The 18,829-nt window shown below is 51.0% G+C and overlaps 2 protein-coding genes and 1 long non-coding RNA gene across 12 annotated transcripts in view; 1 reads left to right on the forward strand and 2 right to left on the reverse strand.

Annotated features, from left to right (window-relative positions):
* Window positions 1-11,251, reverse strand: part of RFFL (ring finger and FYVE like domain containing E3 ubiquitin protein ligase) — a 32,583-nt gene extending 21,332 nt beyond the window's left edge. Inside the window, exon 1 of one of the 8 annotated variants that reach the window (XM_027471777.3) lies at window positions 11,021-11,251. In XM_027471777.3, the coding sequence (XP_027327578.3) occupies window positions 11,021-11,177 (157 nt within the window). In that variant the 5' untranslated portion in view covers window positions 11,178-11,251. Of the gene's footprint in view, window positions 1-5,354; window positions 5,440-7,379; window positions 7,488-9,486; window positions 9,510-9,538; window positions 9,659-9,747; window positions 9,892-10,425; window positions 10,637-11,020 lie in introns of those variants that run through there. The other 7 variants (XM_027471778.3, XM_027471781.3, XM_005010649.6 and 4 more) reach the window with 7 other exon arrangements.
* LOC139999119 (uncharacterized) lies at window positions 9,877-12,499 on the forward strand. The gene is made up of 2 exons (XR_011804211.1): window positions 9,877-10,013; window positions 11,233-12,499. It is a non-coding gene; the product is annotated as an uncharacterized lncRNA (long non-coding RNA).
* On the reverse strand, window positions 11,689-18,457 carry RAD51D (RAD51 paralog D). Of its 3 annotated transcripts, none has more exons than XM_027471783.3 (11): window positions 18,324-18,457; window positions 17,893-18,007; window positions 17,683-17,744; window positions 17,420-17,538; window positions 16,671-16,752; window positions 16,084-16,218; window positions 15,555-15,650; window positions 15,352-15,442; window positions 14,387-14,457; window positions 13,318-13,485; window positions 11,689-12,659 (listed from the first exon to the last, which is right to left on the reverse strand). In XM_027471783.3, the coding sequence occupies exons 2-11, from the start codon at window positions 17,972-17,974 to the stop codon at window positions 12,576-12,578; spliced, it is 990 nt and encodes a 329-aa protein (XP_027327584.1). In that variant the 5' UTR covers window positions 17,975-18,007; window positions 18,324-18,457; the 3' UTR covers window positions 11,689-12,575. The 3 variants fall into 3 exon arrangements, with proteins under 3 accessions (XP_027327584.1, XP_027327585.1, XP_071882069.1); XM_027471784.3 differs by having other exon boundaries at window positions 18,170-18,350; XM_072025968.1 differs by lacking the exon at window positions 18,324-18,457 and adding an exon at window positions 18,305-18,316.
* Window positions 18,458-18,829: the final 372 nt, after the last annotated feature.

The following is an 18,829-nucleotide window of genomic DNA, read 5'->3' on the forward strand; positions in this document are numbered from 1 at the left end:
CAATTCTGAAGCACTGCGTTTTGTTACCACACCTGCCTAGCATCCTGCATGTGTGAACTTCTGTCTCCATCACACACAGAAGTGACTGCAAAAACAGAAGCTCTCTGTCAAAAGCTCTGCAATCACAACAGCCCAGGAATCTGAGATCGTTGTGCACCACTTCAATCTGTACTTTTCATTATGGGAAAAAGATTGATCCTGGCTCGTATTCTAAAGTTTTTTCTCTTTTCATTCACATCATCACAAGTCTTTTCCTGGATTTAGTTTCAGCCAGCTATCTTTTTTTTCAAGCAGTTGAGTAGCTGCTAAAATAATTGCAATATATAGCAATGAACTGCTAGATGAAAACCCGGTAACTTAAATAACTGCACGGCTTCCCTAACCAGCTGTATTCAAGGGAAGTTTTTCCATCCCCAAACCCACCTGGACTACCTCTGTGGCAGTCGTGTGGCAATAGCTGGGGCAGGCTAGCTGGGTGTGTGCCCACCTGAAAGCCAGAAATGGTCCCCAGAGGCACAACATAATCAATTCAGGGAATCCTCCTGCTGCTACCACCACAAACCCCTCACCCCCTTTGAAAATTCTACAGTTCCTGTAATAAAAATCACTCAAACTACGTTTCTGCTGCAGAACACTGCTGTGAGCTGAGCGACTCCAACATTCAGATATTACAAACAAGGAACAGCAGCTCCCCGATTTAAGCCAGTACTGCAGAAGAACACTTTCAAGTCACCTCTGCTTTCAAGAAGGAAAAAGCTAATCGGTGCTGAAGGGCTTTAAGGATGCTCGTCTGAGCAGGGGGATCACAGGGAGCTGGATGAGAATGGGAAGCTCTCTCTCCAGCTCAATAAGTTACGTGTTCATCAACAGCTAATCGCTGGAACGAAGCACATCTGTACGGGGGCAGCTGAGCAGAGAAGGAGGCATTATCCAGACACTGCTCCTCTGGCTCCCAGAAGCAGGATAGGAGCACAGACCATAAGATGCATCTCACCACAAATTGCAGTGATGTGTACACAAACTCCCTGTCCCACCTGGTGTATCAGGCGTAAGGTTTTGGAGAGATGGAGTACTCTGGAGTGGCTGTTCCCAAAACAGAACTCATTACAAGTGCAATCTCAAGCCTTGCAGTGCTATTCGTGCAGCAGCTGAGCTTGTGTTGGAGGTGGTGCTGTCTCGGCACTCAGAATTGCATCAAATGTGTCTGAAATTGGGATTGCAATTGGCACTAATGCTCTACAGGCTCTGTGCTGTCACTGTTTCAGACACCAAGGGTCAAGAGCGTTTAATGATGAGCTACAGTGCCAGTTGGAAAGCCCCTAAATTACTTTTCATGGCAAGCTTGGGATTTATTATTTAAATAGTACACTTCTGAGTCTTTTTTTAGAATCAGAAGATAGCCTCAAAACTCCGCACACAAAGCCTTCTCTCCCACTGCCTCTTTTTCACAAACTGGTAGTAGAAAATGAACATAAAACCCAAGGAATTCATACATGTGGGGGAAAACACATTCAGGTGGATGATGCTGCAGTAAAATAGCTTGCAACAAAGATCTGTGCAGACTGGTAGGCAACCTCTAACCCGTTTAACTGTAGCCAGAAAAAAAGACCACTTACTTGGCTAGGCTGAAGAAGATCTGAATGCATGTAATTTAGGCACATCATAACAAGTACCAACACTGCAAACTCATTTCTTAGCTATGCTTATTCCAAATTAACCTGAATTCAAATCCAGGCTAGGTGCTGAAATCGAGAAAAAAAATGCAACTGCAAATTATGTCCTGCAATAGATGAGGACAAAGACCAGCAGGCACGTCGTGGCTGACATAGAGTGAAAGCTCAGTTCTCCTCGAGCACTGGAGTACTTCTGGGTTCGTCAGCAGTTAAAGAAAGGCGGGTCCAGGATACTGAGCCCCGCAACCTGAGTACTAGTATTGTTATTCAGACAACAAAGGATATTGGAACCCAGAAGTCAGTTCATTTACAGCTTAGTCACCACATCTGTAGGCAACAGAAAATACCCACCCTCACTTGTGGTAAACTAGTACAGGTGAAAGTTTGAGAGGCTTTGAAGCTGCACTCCTGAAGTATTTTCATAAATACTAACGATCGCTTTGTGCCAAAAAAATCTCCAATTAGCACTGAAGCATTTGAAATTCAAATTTGCTTACGTGCAGGCCTGTATAAGAGCTTAAAAACTGAAGGAAAGAGCAAGCCTTACCATCCAGTGTCTGCCAGTAGAGCAACAGGAACTACTTGCAACATTCGTGGGACAGATGTTGTGAAAAAAAGACCATTTCCAACCGCCTACAGTATCCAGTGCTGAAAGATTCTAAGTCAGTTACTTTACCACTGCTCTTCTTTGACTGCCATGCCTGTCTTCCTTCAGTCTCGATTTCTGCAGAACACTAAGGATTAGTAACCCCAAATCATTACAGACTGAGATCCATGCTTTACTCAAACTGAAACATTAAAAAAAAAAAAAAAAGCAACCACATTGTCCAGGATTTTTGGATAGCACGTTGAAGGGTAACATCCCAAGGAGATGCTGCAAGAGCTCACAGAGGAGCTTACCTACACTGTCAGTACAGCTTATTTCCATACAAGTAAACACTTCTCTCTTGCAACTAAAGCCATGAAAAGCAGAAAGCCACCCACCTGCCGTTACTGTCATGTCTCTACGCACACATTCCAGCAGAACAGTAAAACTGTGTGCCAAGCACTGTAAGCACCCCTGCAAACTGCCAACAGAAGCAGGAGAGCACACCATCCCAAGGCACAGCTCACCTCAACGTGCTGGAATTTATGTTTATCCAAGCAGAAAGTCAGGATTGCTGAACATGAAACCAATGCTGGATCCTACCTGCAGAAAATATTTTCAAAAGACTTCAAAGATGCTAGGTAATGAAACCTCCAAGCAGCCTTTAAGGACCTGCATCCTCTGGACTCCGCACCTTCGTCACAAAGAGGAAATTTCCCATATATGGCCCAGGCAGCCTGGGTTCACATTTCAGTGCACAGCTTTTGGCAAGCCCAAGACATTCAGACACTATGAGTCAGTGCTCCAGAAACCGTTGGGCTTTATAAACCAATAAATCTGATTTTTGTTTGTTTGTTTTTTTAATTTGCTGCCTTTTTTTTTTCCCCAACCTTTGCAGTACACAGGCATGGTCCCATTTTCATTTTGCTTCTCAGTTACTGGAAGGAGTGCCTTTTTCCATTCTGGATTTGTTTGCTTTGTAAAACAACAGACAAGACTTTTGTAATAGACTAAATACTGATGGTGGGGCATTAAGAAAAAACATACTGGCTATCACGGAAGCTGGGAACAGATATATGCCTCTTGTACTTTCACACAGCTTTTTAACAACAAGGAACTTTTTTTTTTTTTTTTTTTTTTAAATAACACCTCCAAACATCTCCACTTCTGTTCTCAGATCCCAACACCTTACCCAGTGTTCCAGCTCAAGCAGGACTCCTGCAGCGAGGAAGCTCCCCACAACCCAGCCTTTTCCACCAGCTGCCTTGCAACATCACCGTGAACTTCCTTCCATTTTGAGTTCTTCTTTTCTCAGTTCAGCAGGCCAGCAGAGATTGCCCCATTTTTGATTACATACACAAAAATCACACATCACTTATTCCTATTTTTAAAAGAGACCTAAAGTTCAACAAATGCCATTGAGAAATTACTTCCAGATTCGTAATGGGGTAAATAATAAGGCACAACTGTGGGTGAGGATTTTTGGTTTCAGTTTCTAGCTCTGCCCTGGACAACCTGTACATCTGATCAGATCAATTCTCAAAGCCTCAGTTTCCCCTACATAATACACAAATGATACCCCTTTAGGGAACAGAACCAATTTAATATCTTGCTCCTCCAAGGCAGTGCTATATTCGTAATGGAGGTAAACACTTTCAGAGAGCTGTCACAGCTCAGTGAGGTCCTTCTGGGAAGAAATGCTTAGAGCGAAAATGTACTTATGACTGTCTTGCACTTTTACAGAGCATCCTAACGATGTAATGTCATACCAAAACACAGCAGAAGAAAAAGCAGACAACAGGAGGTTATTTTAAGGCTGACTTTGTTTCAGGCAAGTGCCAAAGACAACTCAAGTCCAATTAGTTTTCTGGTCTTTTTAGTTGAGGTTTAACTCCCTACCAGTTCACAGCCAAAATTACGGTAACGTGCAGAACAAAATATTGTTCAAAAAGTTTGTTTTTGCTTAGTGGAGCGTTTTTACTTTAAAAAGAGCTTCACTAACGTATTTGGCTATGCCAAAAAATGACATGATTGGTACTTAAAGAAAAGTGTCAGGAGGCAGTACACTATTAAATTGCTGTTTAGAAAAACATCTCGGATTTTAGACTTCAAACATTTTGTGGATGTTGTAAAAATCCCCTTTTATTTATAAGTTCAGAAGGTTTGCTAAATGCTTGTAGGCTATTTCCTTCATATTTAGGGATTACAGCAGATCAGTCAAAGTATGCAGTAGACAGGAAGAGTTTAGATCCTTTCCTTCACCTTTGCTTCTAACAGGAGAATTTTTAGGAACTACTACCATGCACTCCAGACTTAATTTCAAGCTTGCATCTCTTATTCCTTGAAGAGCAATAAAAGCATTAGCTTGCATTATTATGAGTCATATCCAGAAGTAAAAAGTAAGTTGAGGCTTCCATAACAGTACCTTACCAAGCTACTTAGGTTTTCACCAGATCACCACTTGTAAAACACTGTTGAGGAGGCAGGACTCATTTTAAGTATGATTGTAGAATGGTTACTTAATAACATTTAATTAAATAACATCTTAAATGTAATTTAGTATCTGTAAGAATATACACAGTCTGAAAATCCTTAAATAGGTTTTCACCAATGAAAGGGTTCAGAGATGGTATCAGCACCACTCAGGACTATCAGATAAACCCATGTGCAGATTTCAGATGTCTCTCAAGGCAGACGTGGGCAGATAAAAGCAACTGCGAGTACTTTGTTTTTAAATGCATTGCTTTGCTCTGCACAAGTAGTCATTTACTGGCGCTTTGAATTCCAACTGCATTCTCTATGCACATTTCGTAGGCACTGCAATTCGCTTCTGAGACTCCAGCAGCAAGCTAAACAACATTTTAATTCTTTTCAGGAATTTCTTACTTCCCTCGGAAGGACATTCTTGCTTCAGCTATTTCCATTGCAGAAATCAGCCTGCGATCTCCCCTCGACTCAGAGAAGCAAGCAGAAGAAATGACGACAGGAAAAGAGAGAACAAGAAGGCTGAGGTTTTTGAGTTTATTTTCATCAGATGCCTGCATCAACTCCTCCTCGCTCCTTTTCTGAAGAAGAGAGGATCTTACTCATCTTACCTGGGAGCCCCGCGCACAGGCAGACGCACGATGAGCTGCTAGATTTGACTAACCCCACACAGCAAGGCATGATCGCATGCGACCACTGATAAGATTTTCAAGCTGAGAGACAGAAGGCATGAATTACGCATGTATCAGCCTCCGCCAGGAAGAAACCTGCGCTCAGAGCTCCCGGAGCATAAATCAGCCTCTGTAAACACCAGCTTCAATTTTGACTTTTTTTGATTATACACTCAAAAGGGACTTAGAGATCTACACTTGATTTGGAATCTGAAAAATAAACTGTTTCCAAACTATTTTGTAATGCTTGTGCAATGGCCTCAAGACAGCCAGTAATTTAGACAGCTGTGTGACCAGCCACAGAAGCTGCATTTTAGAAATAGCCCTTCCTGGGAACAATTGAAACTTTCTCCGGGACGAAGTCCGCACACAGAGAGCAGTGTTTCCCTGCAACCATATAACAGTTTCATTATTGTTTAACCACCAAAAAACAGCTCCAACCATCTATCAAGCCTGACATCTCATCCGTCTCTGCTGCTAGCTCAGAGCACTAGGCATATGTAGGAAGAAGTTTGAGGATTCAAAAGGAAAAATTATTTTTTCTAAACAGAGGAACCATTTCTCTTTTTTTAATGGTTAGTTTGCCAGCTTAAAAACCTGTTCTGGATACCAAAGGCCTGCACGTCCACTGAGTGATCATATGCAAGGACCTATAAAGAAAACTACTCCATCAGATGAATAAAAGCCCCAATTTAAGAGAAGTATAGCACAAACTGTAAGGCAATCCTATAGAGAAGGGATTCACCACAACAGAGCAGCACTGCCCAGCGTGGCTCCATCCCCACCGAGGTTATGGCATCAAGCACCAGCCCGCCCATCCTAACAGCACTGCTGCTCAGCACGTGTCCGTGTCACCGCTGCAGTCCTCAGCAGCCTCAACACAGTCCTGGAACAAAACCATCAATGCCTGCCGCAACCCCACACATCCTCCTGCACGAATTTCCAGAAATTGCTCGTCTGGCTCTGCCAGCTCCCCAGAGCGGCAGGGTGAGTGAAATGTGCAAGTCACCGGTGACTGCCTTCTGAGCAAGGTGCTCTGACATCACCGGGCAGTGGTGACACACCAGTTTTAGGCCGGACTTCCCCGGGATGCAAATTACGGTTTGTGAGTCATCTGGGGACCAAGCCAAACCAATATAAACTCATGGACACAGTAAGTGGCATTGATTCAGCAACGACCTTTGTGACACTGCAATCTCAAATTATCCAGGGGTATATATAGAATATATAACGCCCAAGGAAGCTGGCTCCTGCAGTAGAGGTTACTGCACAAGCCAATCCCCAAGGAGAGCATTTTAAATTCACCTGTTTAAAAATCTCACTTAACATCAGTCTAGAGGCTAAAGATTCAAAGCAAAGTGCTTACAAACATTCTTTTAGGCATATCCCACAACCCTCTGAATATAAAAGAAGGTGTCAAGAAAAAAATGCCAATATTCATATTTCTTTCTACATGGAAATACAACGTGAGATTTCGTATTCTGGCAGTATTTGGCAGAGCAGCCAGAGGGCAGGTCTGTTAGAGAAAGAAGCCTAACTAAAATTTTAGACAGAAGTGAAAACCTCCAGGGCAATTAATGTGAAAAACCCATAGATTTTACAGATCCTGAGAAGAATAAACAGTGTCTCTGAAAGGAACAATTCTTTTTAAAGACAGCACCTCACGGGAACATAAATTAAAGAATCCAAGAAGGGTTTTCAGAAGTGAGAATAAGCTCTCAGCTCTGAGGAAACTGGCTGAGAAAGAGGGGAAAAGCTAATAAAAAATATGAATTACTGATCTGAAAGTCATACTCCATTTCTTAAAGAAAACTGTAATTTTTCAACCTTGCAATGTTCTCTGAAGACTGAACAACCGACTTCAGAGGCATGTACCATCTGGTTAGAAAACCTGGCATGCAGACAAGTTCTGCTTCTGACATTGACTTGGTGGTGCTGCAATTCTCCCACTCTGGCTCTCCCCACCTGTGAAACGGAGACTTCATTTATTCATCCTGCAGCATTCTGTGCTCCCTGAATGCCAGCTGGTGCAGGTTCAAAGTACTCATTTCTGGCTTCTTGCAATGACCGTCCCTGGGAAGCGAAGGAAAACAAGCACGATACCGGAGATACTGATAGGCGCTATCAAGGCTAATGACTGGAATATCGGGGAGCAGGGGATGGGCTGGGGTTTTGCAATGGAAACAGGTGATCAGAGGAGGGGTAAAACATTTGCTGGGTAAACATTTGCACCAGACAAACACGGCAAAGCGGAGAGCACGATACGCAAGGAGGCGAGCATCAAAGTCATCCCACAGCACAGACCTTACTGCAGCATCAGCTGTAACGCTTCCCTGTGGCGTTAGATCAAGCATGCAGCCCCCACCAGACTGCTAGCAATATGCAGTAATTTAAAGTCAGGCCGTGCTTGTAGCCAGAGCTCTGACCACGGAGAAGTGCCAAGTTCCCTCATCCTCACTACCACCCACCAGCAGATCCTCTGCCCCGGGTCAGGAGCAGTTCATACCAGCTGCACCCAAACAAGGGTGGCACACGCACAGCTATTTGCATCTCACAAGCCTTCTTCCAGCAAACTATTTTATTAATCCCTCCCTTCCCTTTCACTCCTAAGCACTAAGCAGCTGTTTCAAAGGCACAGGTCTTCCTAACTTCTCATCTTTGGATCAGGCTCTGTATTCCTCAGGACTGGACAAAGGCTTTGGAAAACTGAGATACTCTATATGCATATGAAAATGAGCTCTAAGAGACAGAAAGCTAACCTAAACTGGACTAAACATATTTTTTTCCTCCAAATGTTACAGGGAAGCCAACACGCGCTGGACGAGGGCAACATTTTACCCAGCTGGAGGTGAGGACACGAAGCTGGGTGCTGGATCAGACGGACAGGCTGCCTGCAGCACAGCTCCAGGTGAGCCAGCGGGCGGCAAGCAGGCACAACAAGACGCAGCAGACAACTGTGTGAAAATCTGCTTATGCCCTTCCACCACGCAAAAGCTGGTTCAAAGTCTAAAGCGCAAGTTTTAATAACCCTTCTATATATAGCACTGTAGATTCAACACGAATCACACTCCAGCCTGACTGAAGAGTTTACAGTCTCTGTAATTTCTTATAAACAGACCATGGCATGAACACGCACAAGTGAGAACTACACATTTGTATACCATTTAAAAAAAAAAAAAAAAAGTCATACTGAAATCAACCACAATAAATCCAAAAATGAAGGCCTGGAGAAACTAAGACAGATTCTGGTTATAAATACAAATTCAGCTAGTAACCACCAACCTCAAAAAAAAACAGTTTATCTATTTCATTGCTTTGTATGCTGACTGCAGAATATTGCATTCTGCTCTTATTTTAAATCCTAAAAGCCCAGTTACATGTACCTCCCAATGGGAAAGCCTAAACCTCGCAGCCTATTTTTACTACCCTGCACTTAAATACAGTGTTTAAATTATGACTTTAAAGCTATTCCAAGTCAACTGAAAACTTGAGCAATTAAGCAGTTATCCATGAACACCAATGTCATGGCAATCAGCTTTTAATTAAAGTCCAATTGCTACCAGCTGAGGGGACAAGGAAACCACAGAGCACTACAGCTGGGTAACTCTCTGCAACAGGATTCACACAAGCAAAGAGAATTACCCATAATAGAAAACACAACAATAGCCTAAGTCAATCGTTTTGTTTCATTAGACCCAATTGTTCTTCTGACAGTAATTATGTTTACAGAAGCAAAGGTTCCTAAGAATGAGTACAAGTTATTCCTCCCCACCACTATGAATACACAAAACATTAAAGAGACAACAGTATTTGATGGAGCAGTGGTAGGTAAATGCAAGGATCTAGAAGTCACAAAAAAACTATATTTTAAGCTAACAGCTTGGCATTCTACCTCTCAGCTCTGGATAAACAAGGTAGCAGTGGAAATGATGACAAGGTGTAAATACTGAATTTGGTTTTGTTCCATGCCATCGCGTATATGCCTTAATCATTACTTATCTTGAAATATAACCTTCAATTTTTTAAAAAATACCGCCTGCTATGTTATTAAGAATGCCAACTTGCACTGCACCTGTCATTTCCCATCCGATTGAAACAGAGAACTAAAAAATCATTTTGCAAACCCAGCAAGCTCTCCACCGGTACCACCGTGGGGTCAGCAAGCAGAGGACCCTGCCCTCGGTCCCTCCTCTGCTCCCAGCCAGCTCCCCAGAAGCGGGGTCCGAGGCCTCCCACGGAAGACGCGCTGTGTCAGAGAGGAGAAGGCGACATAAAGAGCTCAAACAGAACACCCAAACAAAACATTTTTACGCCTCAGGAAGTTAAACATTACCTCGGATGTACCTCGAGCAAGGAACCACAGAGCCAGAACATCCCTACCGGCGCGTTAACGATACACTCGTCCCTACGGCACCCAGGCGAGCCTGGCTGCCCTCGCCGTGTCTGAAAACACGAGGCTCCAGCACAACAGCTCGTTCATCACCCCGCTGTCCCATCCAGCGCCTTCATCCCCAGCTGCTTGGCCAAGCCCCTGACCCGTAAAGGCTCAGGCCGCCGAGGGCTTGTGTTTATTAACCCGCAATCAGATGGACGCTGCTGGTAAGGAACCGAGCGGGCGATACGTCAACGCGCTGGGCAGGAAGCACCTTGACCGGCTTACGGGAACGGGCTGTTCCGAGCGGCTGCTTTTATTTTCCGAGCTCCTTCTCAGGCGCCTCGCACAGCTCTCGCCCTGCTGCTGCCACCCAGGCGAGGCAGAGCTCCCCTCAGGAGGACAACGCGTCCCCCTCACGGAGCCATCCCCCCAGGTGCGCTTCCACCGCGCCCAGCCAGCTCCCCAACCGCCACCACACGCGGAGGGGACAACATTTTTCCACAAATTGCTGCAGGAAAGCTCGGCGCTTACCCCCTCAGCTCCCATATGAAACCCTCACAGCCCCCTCTGGGGTCGGACACAGCCGCGCGGCGCTGCCAAACGCCTCCTCCCCCTCATCCCCCGGACCCCCCTCACCCGTCAGGGCAGCACCCCCCGGCTTCCCTCCGGCCCTCAGCCGCCTCCTCACCTGCCCCGTCCCGCCGCGAGCTCTGGGCCGGGCCAGGCCGCGGCTCCGCCCCGGGCCCTGCGCTCCGTGAGGCGGCGGCGGCGGCGGCGCTATGGCAACTGCTCCCCTCAGCCCCCCTCCGCCGCGGCCGCCATAACGCGGCCGGCCCCGAGGCTCCGCTGGCGCCCTCAGGAGGCTGAGGGGGGGCAGCGCCGTCAGCAAGGACCCGGGTTCGAGACCCCGGCCCGGCACCTGGCGGTTTTTGTTGTTGGTGTTTTTGTTTTGTTTTGTTTTGTTTTTTTAAGGGGTCGTGGCTTGCTGCCCGAGCGGTCTAACTCCTTACGGGTTCAATGATTTTCTATTTTGCTGTGGAAATTTAAGGCAAATCAGTGTGAGGTGGGAGGTGAGGTTATCCAGGGTTGGTACCTGATGGCTGTAACAACCTCCACCCGCCCGCTACCGGGGTCCCCAACCGGGTGATAACCAGCACTCACAGCCAGAAATTCAGGGCCTCACCGTCCCCTCACACACACAGCCCGCACCCCACCGCCCCCCCCGACCTACCCCGTCCTTCCCCAGGCGGGCACGGTGCTCCTGCAGCTGCCTCCAGCCGAGTGCCAAGGGGAGAAAATCCTCCCGGGGTCACAGCTGTGCCCAAAACCTCCAGAGGAGCGCAGCCCAGACGCTTCGCCGCCTTCCCCCGTCCCCTCCGGATCACCATCCCCTTTGAATCACCGTCCCATGACCGTGACTGAGTTTCTGCTGTCACTTCCCAGGAACCGAAGCTGTGGCCCCTGAAGACGCGGGCCGGGCGCGCGCCTGGCTCCAGGCCGAGGCTGACGCAGGGTGTGAGGCGAGCCCTTCGCCTCCACCACCTCCTGCGAGTTCGGGGAAGGAGGCAGAGGGAAAACCCCTCTGGGTTTAGGTGAAACCGAAGATGTTTGCTTGGCTTTTCCTCCCCTGCAAGCCGTTTGCTCTCCCTGCAGAAGAGGGACCTCGGGCTGAAGAGAAAATTGTAGCACTGAGGTTACAGCTGAAATGTTTGCATGTTTGTTCCAGGCTTCAAGGGATGTAACGGGACAGGTTTTCTGCTTGTAAGGACCAGCACGAGCCTCCCACAGACAGGAAAAACGCACTGCTCCCCACCCCTGCCAGCCCGGCTGCATAACCAGCCCCACTCGTCTCCCAAGCCTGGGAATCCCAGAAACGCAAATAAATGGCTTCAAAATACATCTATTTTCATTGCCATTAATTTAATCAGGATGCCCTGCTGAGTCCCAGCCACCACAACCTGCCATCAGCAGCCTCAAAGCCGTAACTCAGCTCACTTACTGAAGGTTTCCTGTACCCCTCTTGAGCATAAAGAGGATGAGGACCTAGAAATTTGGAGTCAAGAGGAGAGGCCATGCTCCATCCCGGCCTCTCATCTCCTCCCCAGCTCTGCACAAGCCCCAGGACGTTGCCCACAGCACGAACTGAGCAGTACAGCAATGCCCCAGAAACACTGATGGTTCCCTTCAGGGACCTGCTGTTGCTGTGGGGTCAGATCAAGCACCAGATCGATCCCTGCTCAGCAACAGTCCTTCCCACCCCACTCTTGGCAGGGACTAATCAGAAATTTGAAGTTTAACAGAAGTTACCAGTAACTGATTTCCAGCTCTTGAATGCCACAGCAGCATGCAATGCCTTTTTTAATTTCCCAACCAAGACCACCCTGGGCTGCCTGAGGAAGAGGAGAGCTCCAGGACCAGAGGACAGCAAGTGATGGGAGCAATGAAGCCGCTGTGACAAGCCGCAGGTCTGCACAGGGACATGCCAGCTGGTCCCAAGCCAGCAGCTGAGGACAGGGCAGCTCTGCTGGCTGCAGACAAAACCTGCAGAGGAGGTGACCCGTTTGCCGTGCTGCCCACAGGGCCCAGCCACCGCAGCCTGTATGTGATGAGCAAGGTCTCCAGAGAACCCCACGCACATTTTCTCCCAGGTGCAGAAGAACAGGAGCTGCTTGGTGTTGGTCCTTCCTGGGGCTGCAGGACTCAGATGTGCTGAATGTAAAACATTCAACATTTGTATGTTTTTTTTGCAGCCCTCCTGGACCATGACATTTGCTTTTCCGTCCACATCAGAGCCCCTCTGTGGGTGTCGCTGGGCTCGGCTCCTGCACGTCACTGTTTCCAATATCCAGCTCCACCTGCATCCCTGTTGGCTGCAAGGAGAAACAGAGAAGAGCTTAACCTCACCGTGCTGGGACAAAGGACAAGCCTGCACATCACTCCAGCACCTACCCCAGAGCCAAAATCCCCAGATCCACCCCCTTGAGGACTTTTCTGCCCTCATTTTAACTGGGTCTGCTGAACACAAATAGAGGATGCAATTTAGTAAAGAAAGATGTCCCCAGATGCACTGTTATTACTCTCGTTCAGCACATCCCGGATGCGTGTCGCTGCCCAGCACACCACCACATCCAAAGCCGTTTGGATCAGGAGGCAGAGAGGGCTCAGAGCCAGGGGGCTGAGGCAGCGCTGCCCCATGTGTAGGCAGGATCAGGCCAGGGTCACCTCTGCAGGTGTCCGAGCTGGTTCCGCAGCATCTCGAGAGCGAGATGAGCACGAGGAACAAGGTGACCTAGATTGCAAGCAGTGCCTCTCATTTAACTTGCCTATAAATACGAGCTCAAGCTGCAGGGACCAGGTGCTCTTTTCTTCTGTAGCACGCAGCCGGGCTGCATCTGTTTCCCTCCCATTGCACTGGGTCCCCCCATGGGGCCTGATCCTGCCCTACCCCATAAGGAGCCTCCCTCTGCTCTGAGGCCAGGTCCAAGTCACTTCTCCATCGCAGAGGTGCTGGCCGGGCAGGAGCCTTACCTGCCGTGGTGACTTTGCCAAGGAAGCGCTGCGCCGCATGGTGGCCTCCTCCCAGGGGGCTCCTTTGCTCTCCAGCAGCACCCGGGTGCTGGGCACGAAACTCCAGGAGCGGCCGAGGGCTGGCTTCAACAGGCCGGTGCTGCTGTCCCTTGTCACCTGGTTAGTCACCTGCCGCACAGACACACTCATCATGCCCAAGGAAAAGTGGTGCCACTCAGTGGAACACCAGAGATCACCAGGAGATGATGGCCAAGCTGCTACTTGTGTGAAGTTTCTTTCTTCTCCTTCCTGTGCTCTCCTCCTTAGCATGACCGTGCCATCCCCTTGAAAAACAGCTCGTGCAACTGTACCAGATACGTACTCAGACACGAGTTCACTCCTATCTGCAAGCTGCAGCAGCTCCTGGTGCTGAAGCCACCCAGAAGTTTAGTTTGGAACTTCCAAGTGTCCCTGAAGACATTTTGTCCTCCCTGGTTGCTAATCAGAGCAAAGGGCAGGACTGTCTCAATGTCTTCCCACGCCAGGTTCAGCACACCACCACTTTCTGTTGTGGCTTTTCCAAACCAAACCCATTATTTGTGGTCACTGCAACCTGCCTGGGAGCATCAAAGCAAACGCAATTGCTTGGCCAAGAGCTGGGGGAAGAACACAGCAAGGCCCTTCCCAGTCCCCAGCTCTGTGCAATGCAGTGCCCTGCAATTCCTCCATGGAAACTAAGCACGAGGTTACTTAAGAAGCTAGCCAGCCTCTTAAATCAATGGTGCGTAATCAAAAATAAATACAAACAGCCTTTTGGTCTGCCTGTACTTAACACTACCTTGCTCAATCAAGTGAATGACTTGTTGGCTGAGGACAGCAAGAAAAACAGGCAGCAAACCAGCCCTGTCTTTGCTCCACACTTGCTGGAACAAGATATCTGCAGGCTGCTACATGGGGGAGCAGAGCACTCCGAGCACTAAGCGACAGCCTCCTGCTCGGCTGGGAATGGGGTCCCCCCTCACAAGTGCTCCAAAATCTCTCCTGGGCTCCTTGCCGTGGCACATGAAGGTCAAGGCGCAGAAACACTCACCACCACCGCAAGGCTGAACTCCTTGGCCAGCATCTTCAGCTCCCTGGCCAGCTGCATCATGACGGCCAAGCCTGGAGGAGGACAAGGCACGGGGCTGCAGGGGTTCCAACTGAAACAAGGAACAGCCCCCACGGTGCACCCTGAAGGCAGGTGACACCTAGACCTGTGGGAGCCCTGGCTATGGTGCTGATGGGCACCTGCACCCCATTTCCAGCACCCCGCTGTACCCTTTGCACCCACTGATCCCTGCTGTACACCATCACGACCCAGGGACCTCTGCTGGGAGCCCAGGGAAATGGATTTGGCATGGACAGACCAAACCCTGAGCCGTCCCACTCTTTTGTCTTCTACCTTGGAAGCCCTAAGGCCAAAAACCCCTACGAAAGCACCAGGAGCTCCAGAAAAACTCAGCCAGGCTGATTTAGCAGGCACAGGACCCCTCTTTCCAGCTCACAGCTTCATTTTCCATGGCTGCGAGGGGAACTGCTGTGATAGCACCGGCTGCTATCGAGGTGTGAGTTGCTCTGGAAGGTGTCTGAGGGTCTTCTCAGCATCTCAGCCAGCAGAAAGCCCCTCAACTCCTGATCTTTGAGCCTCCATGGCAAAAAGAGCCTACAGCGAGCTTTACAAACTACGCTAGCTACTACAGTGACACCACAAGCAGAGGTTTTACTCGTTAAGCAAACAGCTCGGTGCATCCCTTGCCTCCCAGCAAGGTTTCAGACCCCTGGCATGAGCCTGCATGGCCACAGCTAGCTTGAAGTTTTGCAAATAATGCTGCAAGTAATGCTATAAACAGCCTCCCCTTTTATCCAGGTGCAAAGGACAAGCCAGGAGCAGCCACACTCCCATCAGCCCTGCCCCAGCCCCAGGCACAGCACGCACAGGAGGACGAGGCTCTTCTGGAAGAGCCTTGCACCCACAGTGTTTTGCCATCAGCCTCGTGCCCCAGCAACGTGTCTCACCCTCTGACTGCCTGCCGCCCAGCAGCGGGTGGATCACGGCCGAGACCGAGTCGATCAGCACCGTCTTCAAAGGTCCCGTGCAGCTCACCGCCTGCAGGAAGAAAGCACCCCGTGCAGTGCCGAGTATTTTTCAAAGTCCCAAAGGTGCAGGGAGGATGTCCCCAGGACGGGGTGAGGAGAGGGACCTGGAGCCAGGCTCCTACCTGCTGGGAGAGGCGGTCCCGCACCTCCTGCAGGGCGCTCAGCATTTCATAGACGTCGAACACACGGGCCACCTGGATCCGCTGCAGAGCCTCCAGCTGTGATGAGGCAGTGTCACCGACAGCCCCCAGGACCTGCACAGCTGCCTGCGGGCACCAGAGGCTTCCCAGCACAACAGGGCTGTGTCCCTCCTGCCCTGGCTGCTCCCAGATGCTTTTATACCATGCCACGGAGACACGGACGCTTATTTCTTCCCCATTTATCCCACCCATAAATGCTGTCCTCCTTGTGCTGATGGAAGAAGCAAAGCAGAGCAACCTCAAGGAGCAAGAGCAGGAGTGACTGCAGCGAGCTCTCCCCTTCTCCCCAGCAAAAAACAAAGTGGCCCCAGGAGGAAGAGTTTGAACCCAGAAGAGCCCATGGGGACACAGACAACAGCTGAGCCACCTCTGGGGCTGTCGGCAGGCGAGAGCCAAGGCAGTTTTAGCACAAGTGGTGGAGGAGCAGCGGGACGGGCTCCACAGAACTTGCCTGCTCTTCCTCATCCTCTGCCTGGGCCTGAAGCATCTGGTAGAGGCGGGAGGCAGTGAACCCCCCCGTGGAGTCCAGGAACAGGACGTGCTGCTTGAGGCCGAGGGACACGCTGGCCGCGATGCTGAGGCACACCTGGAGAGGCAGGGATGTGGCAGCAGCAAACCCCCAAAGGACAAGGGGAGCCCTCAGAGTCCCCTGACCTTGGTGGCAGCCCCAGAGCCACCAGGGACAGCCAGAAACTTGGTCCCAACCTCCTGCTGGGGCTGCTTTGTGCTCTGGGAAAGGCTGGAGACCACTGGAGATGCAACCAGTGCCTGAGCGACGCCTGTTTCACCCAGCACTTACATTTTTCCTCACACCCAAGGAAAAATTACAAGAGCAACGATTGCCAGTGACAAAATCCCTCTGATGGCCTCGGCCTGAGAGCCACCGAGACTGCCAAGCTGCGAAGGAAGTCTCCCCTCTTTGAGAAGTCCCTCTGCTCCCCTAGCTGAGGGCTCTCGGTTTGGGGCAGGACGTGCTTTGCATGCCTGAAGGTACCATATCCTCCCCACTGCCACTTTTCTCTCCTCCATCCCGCTCACCTGAGTCTTCCCGCTGCCCGGCGCGCCCATCAGCTCCGTCACCTCCCCTGTGTACAGCCCCGAGTCCAGCAGCTGGTCCAGGCTGTGGGTGCAACAAAGCCACAAAGGCTGGGATATGGGAAGCAGCAGCACCCAGACACCCATCCCTACAGCCCCCTTCCCAAACGCAGACGCACACTTCGGGCTCTGCCCCTTCCCTCCCACCCCCGTTTCTCTCCACAAAAGGCTGCAGCAGATCTGCAGTGAGGGGGGGCAAGGGGACTGTCCCAGGCTGGAGTGGAGCTGTGGGGCTGAGAGCCGTGTCTGAACACCCAGGGCTTTCTCTGCATCCTCCCTGCTACAGCCCAGCAAGGAGACTGGGGAAGGAGAGAAATTAGTGCAGGGAACAGAGAGCAACTCATCCCCATGCCCAATCTTGGACTTCACAACTCCAAAGCCCTCCCGGATCCACAGCCCTCTTCCCTGGAGCCCTCAAGGTGAAGGCTGGAAAGGCTGAAGGCAGTGTGTTACCCAGCCTAAAAGTGAGATCTGCAAACATTTCACCATACACGTGCGGGCTCTTGCAAGGCCAACATCAGCATCGTTCCCTCCAGGGACAGAAACCAGCTGATTTTGCAGCCACAGGACCAAAAACCTCCTCTCTCCTCTCAAAGCCTGAGCCAGGTGGCAGCTGCTCGGGATGGTTCGAGGGCACCACCACCACCCCACAAGCAGGGTGGCCACGGCCTTTCCCCCGGCACTGTCCTCACCTGGGGCTCCCGGTGGGCAGGATGGCCGTGGAGCTCTTGAGCTCCTCGTAGAGATCTGCCCCGTTGGCAGGGAAGGCCGAGAACTGGGCCAGCAGCACTCGTCTCACCGCAACCAGCGCCTGGAGGGTGGAGAGACACCTCTAGAAGGGACCGGGGAAATTCGGGGACACCAATGCTCGCCGTGGGCTCCCCCCTCAAAATAAAAAAAGCCCACCCGAGCAGGGAGCTGAGCTCTGAGCCGGGACGTGGGGGCACCCTGTTACCTTGTAGGACAGGGAGCACTTCTGGGAGACATCCTCCAGGTCTGACGACACAAAGTCCACCACTGCAAACAGCAGGAGGGACGAGGAGCTGGGGGCCAAGCCCGAACAGCCCAAAACCATAGCAGGCTGCCCCTGCGTGGGGACAGAGCACGGTGCCCCCCCGGGAAGCGCCGCGGCTGATGTTCCCCACCCCGATGCCCCCCATTTTACCCGTCCTGACGCCGTTTGCCCGGAGGACCTGGATCATCTCCTCGGTGAGGCCGGGGCAGAGGCCGGCCCGCAGGACCACCATGTCCCTGCCCCCCCCAGGACAGGGAGCGGAGCCCTGCGGAGGACACGGAGCGTGGGTCGGGCACCAGCCTCCCGTGGGACCCCGCAGCCTCCCCACGGCATGGCGAGACACCACCAAGACCTCATCCCACACTGTGGGCGATGGGGGGGCTCCATTTATCCCCTAATTTACCACCAGGCAGCCCCCAAATCCTGCCAGGCTGAGGCTGGCAGCCTCACCCACCCGGCGCACGCCGAGCCCTGCTCCTGCCTCCCTCCTGGGGGGGACCCCCAGGGACACCGAGGGCTGTGCCCCAGCCCCACACCGACCCCCCCCCCGGCACCCCACGACCCCCCAGCTCCCCACGGACCCCCCAGCTCCCCACGGTCCCTTCCTGTTCCTGCGGAAGGGCCGGGCCCGGCCCCGCACCCCCCCTAGCGGCAGCCGTGGGCGAGGGGTCTCGCGTGGGGGGGGTCCCTGGAGCCTCCTCCTCTCTCCCCCCTGGCTGCTGGCACCTAGGGGTGCTCTGGGGGCAGCTGGTGGGGGTGATGGGGGTGGTGGCTGTGTTAGCGGTTGGGGGTGCAGGTAAATTGGTAAATTTTAAAGTGGGAAAATAGAAATTAGCCAAAACACTCGGGAAATGAGGGGTTGGGGGGGGGGTAGTGAAGCCTTACAGAGCTCCCCGTGCCCCCAAGCAGGGTTTTTGTCCCTTTTATCAAAGGAGGGTGCTGTGTCCAGGGCTGCCCCCAGGTGCCATTGGAGTGCCCTGCAGCTGGGGGGGGGGGGCCATGCAGAGCTGCTGGGGCACCCGCCCCCCTCCTGCAGAGCAGCTGATGAGAGGAAAAAAATAATAAAATAAAAATAATAATAAAACCT

The sequence above is a fragment of the Anas platyrhynchos genome, chromosome 20, assembly GCF_047663525.1.
Source record: "Anas platyrhynchos isolate ZD024472 breed Pekin duck chromosome 20, IASCAAS_PekinDuck_T2T, whole genome shotgun sequence".
Lineage (NCBI taxonomy): Eukaryota > Metazoa > Chordata > Aves > Anseriformes > Anatidae > Anas > Anas platyrhynchos.

Coding starts and splice junctions, on each gene's coding strand:
- RAD51D (XM_027471783.3), bottom strand. CDS start 17,974: ATGGTGGTCCTGCGGGCCGGCCTCTGCCCCGGCCTCACCGAGGAGATG. Junction 14,458..15,351: donor GGGCGGCAGGCAGTCAGAGG/GTGAGACACGTT, acceptor GTCCTCCTCCAG/GCTTGGCCGTCATGATGCAG. Junction 13,486..14,386: donor AGTTCAGCCTTGCGGTGGTG/GTGAGTGTTTCT, acceptor TCTGTGCGGCAG/GTGACTAACCAGGTGACAAG.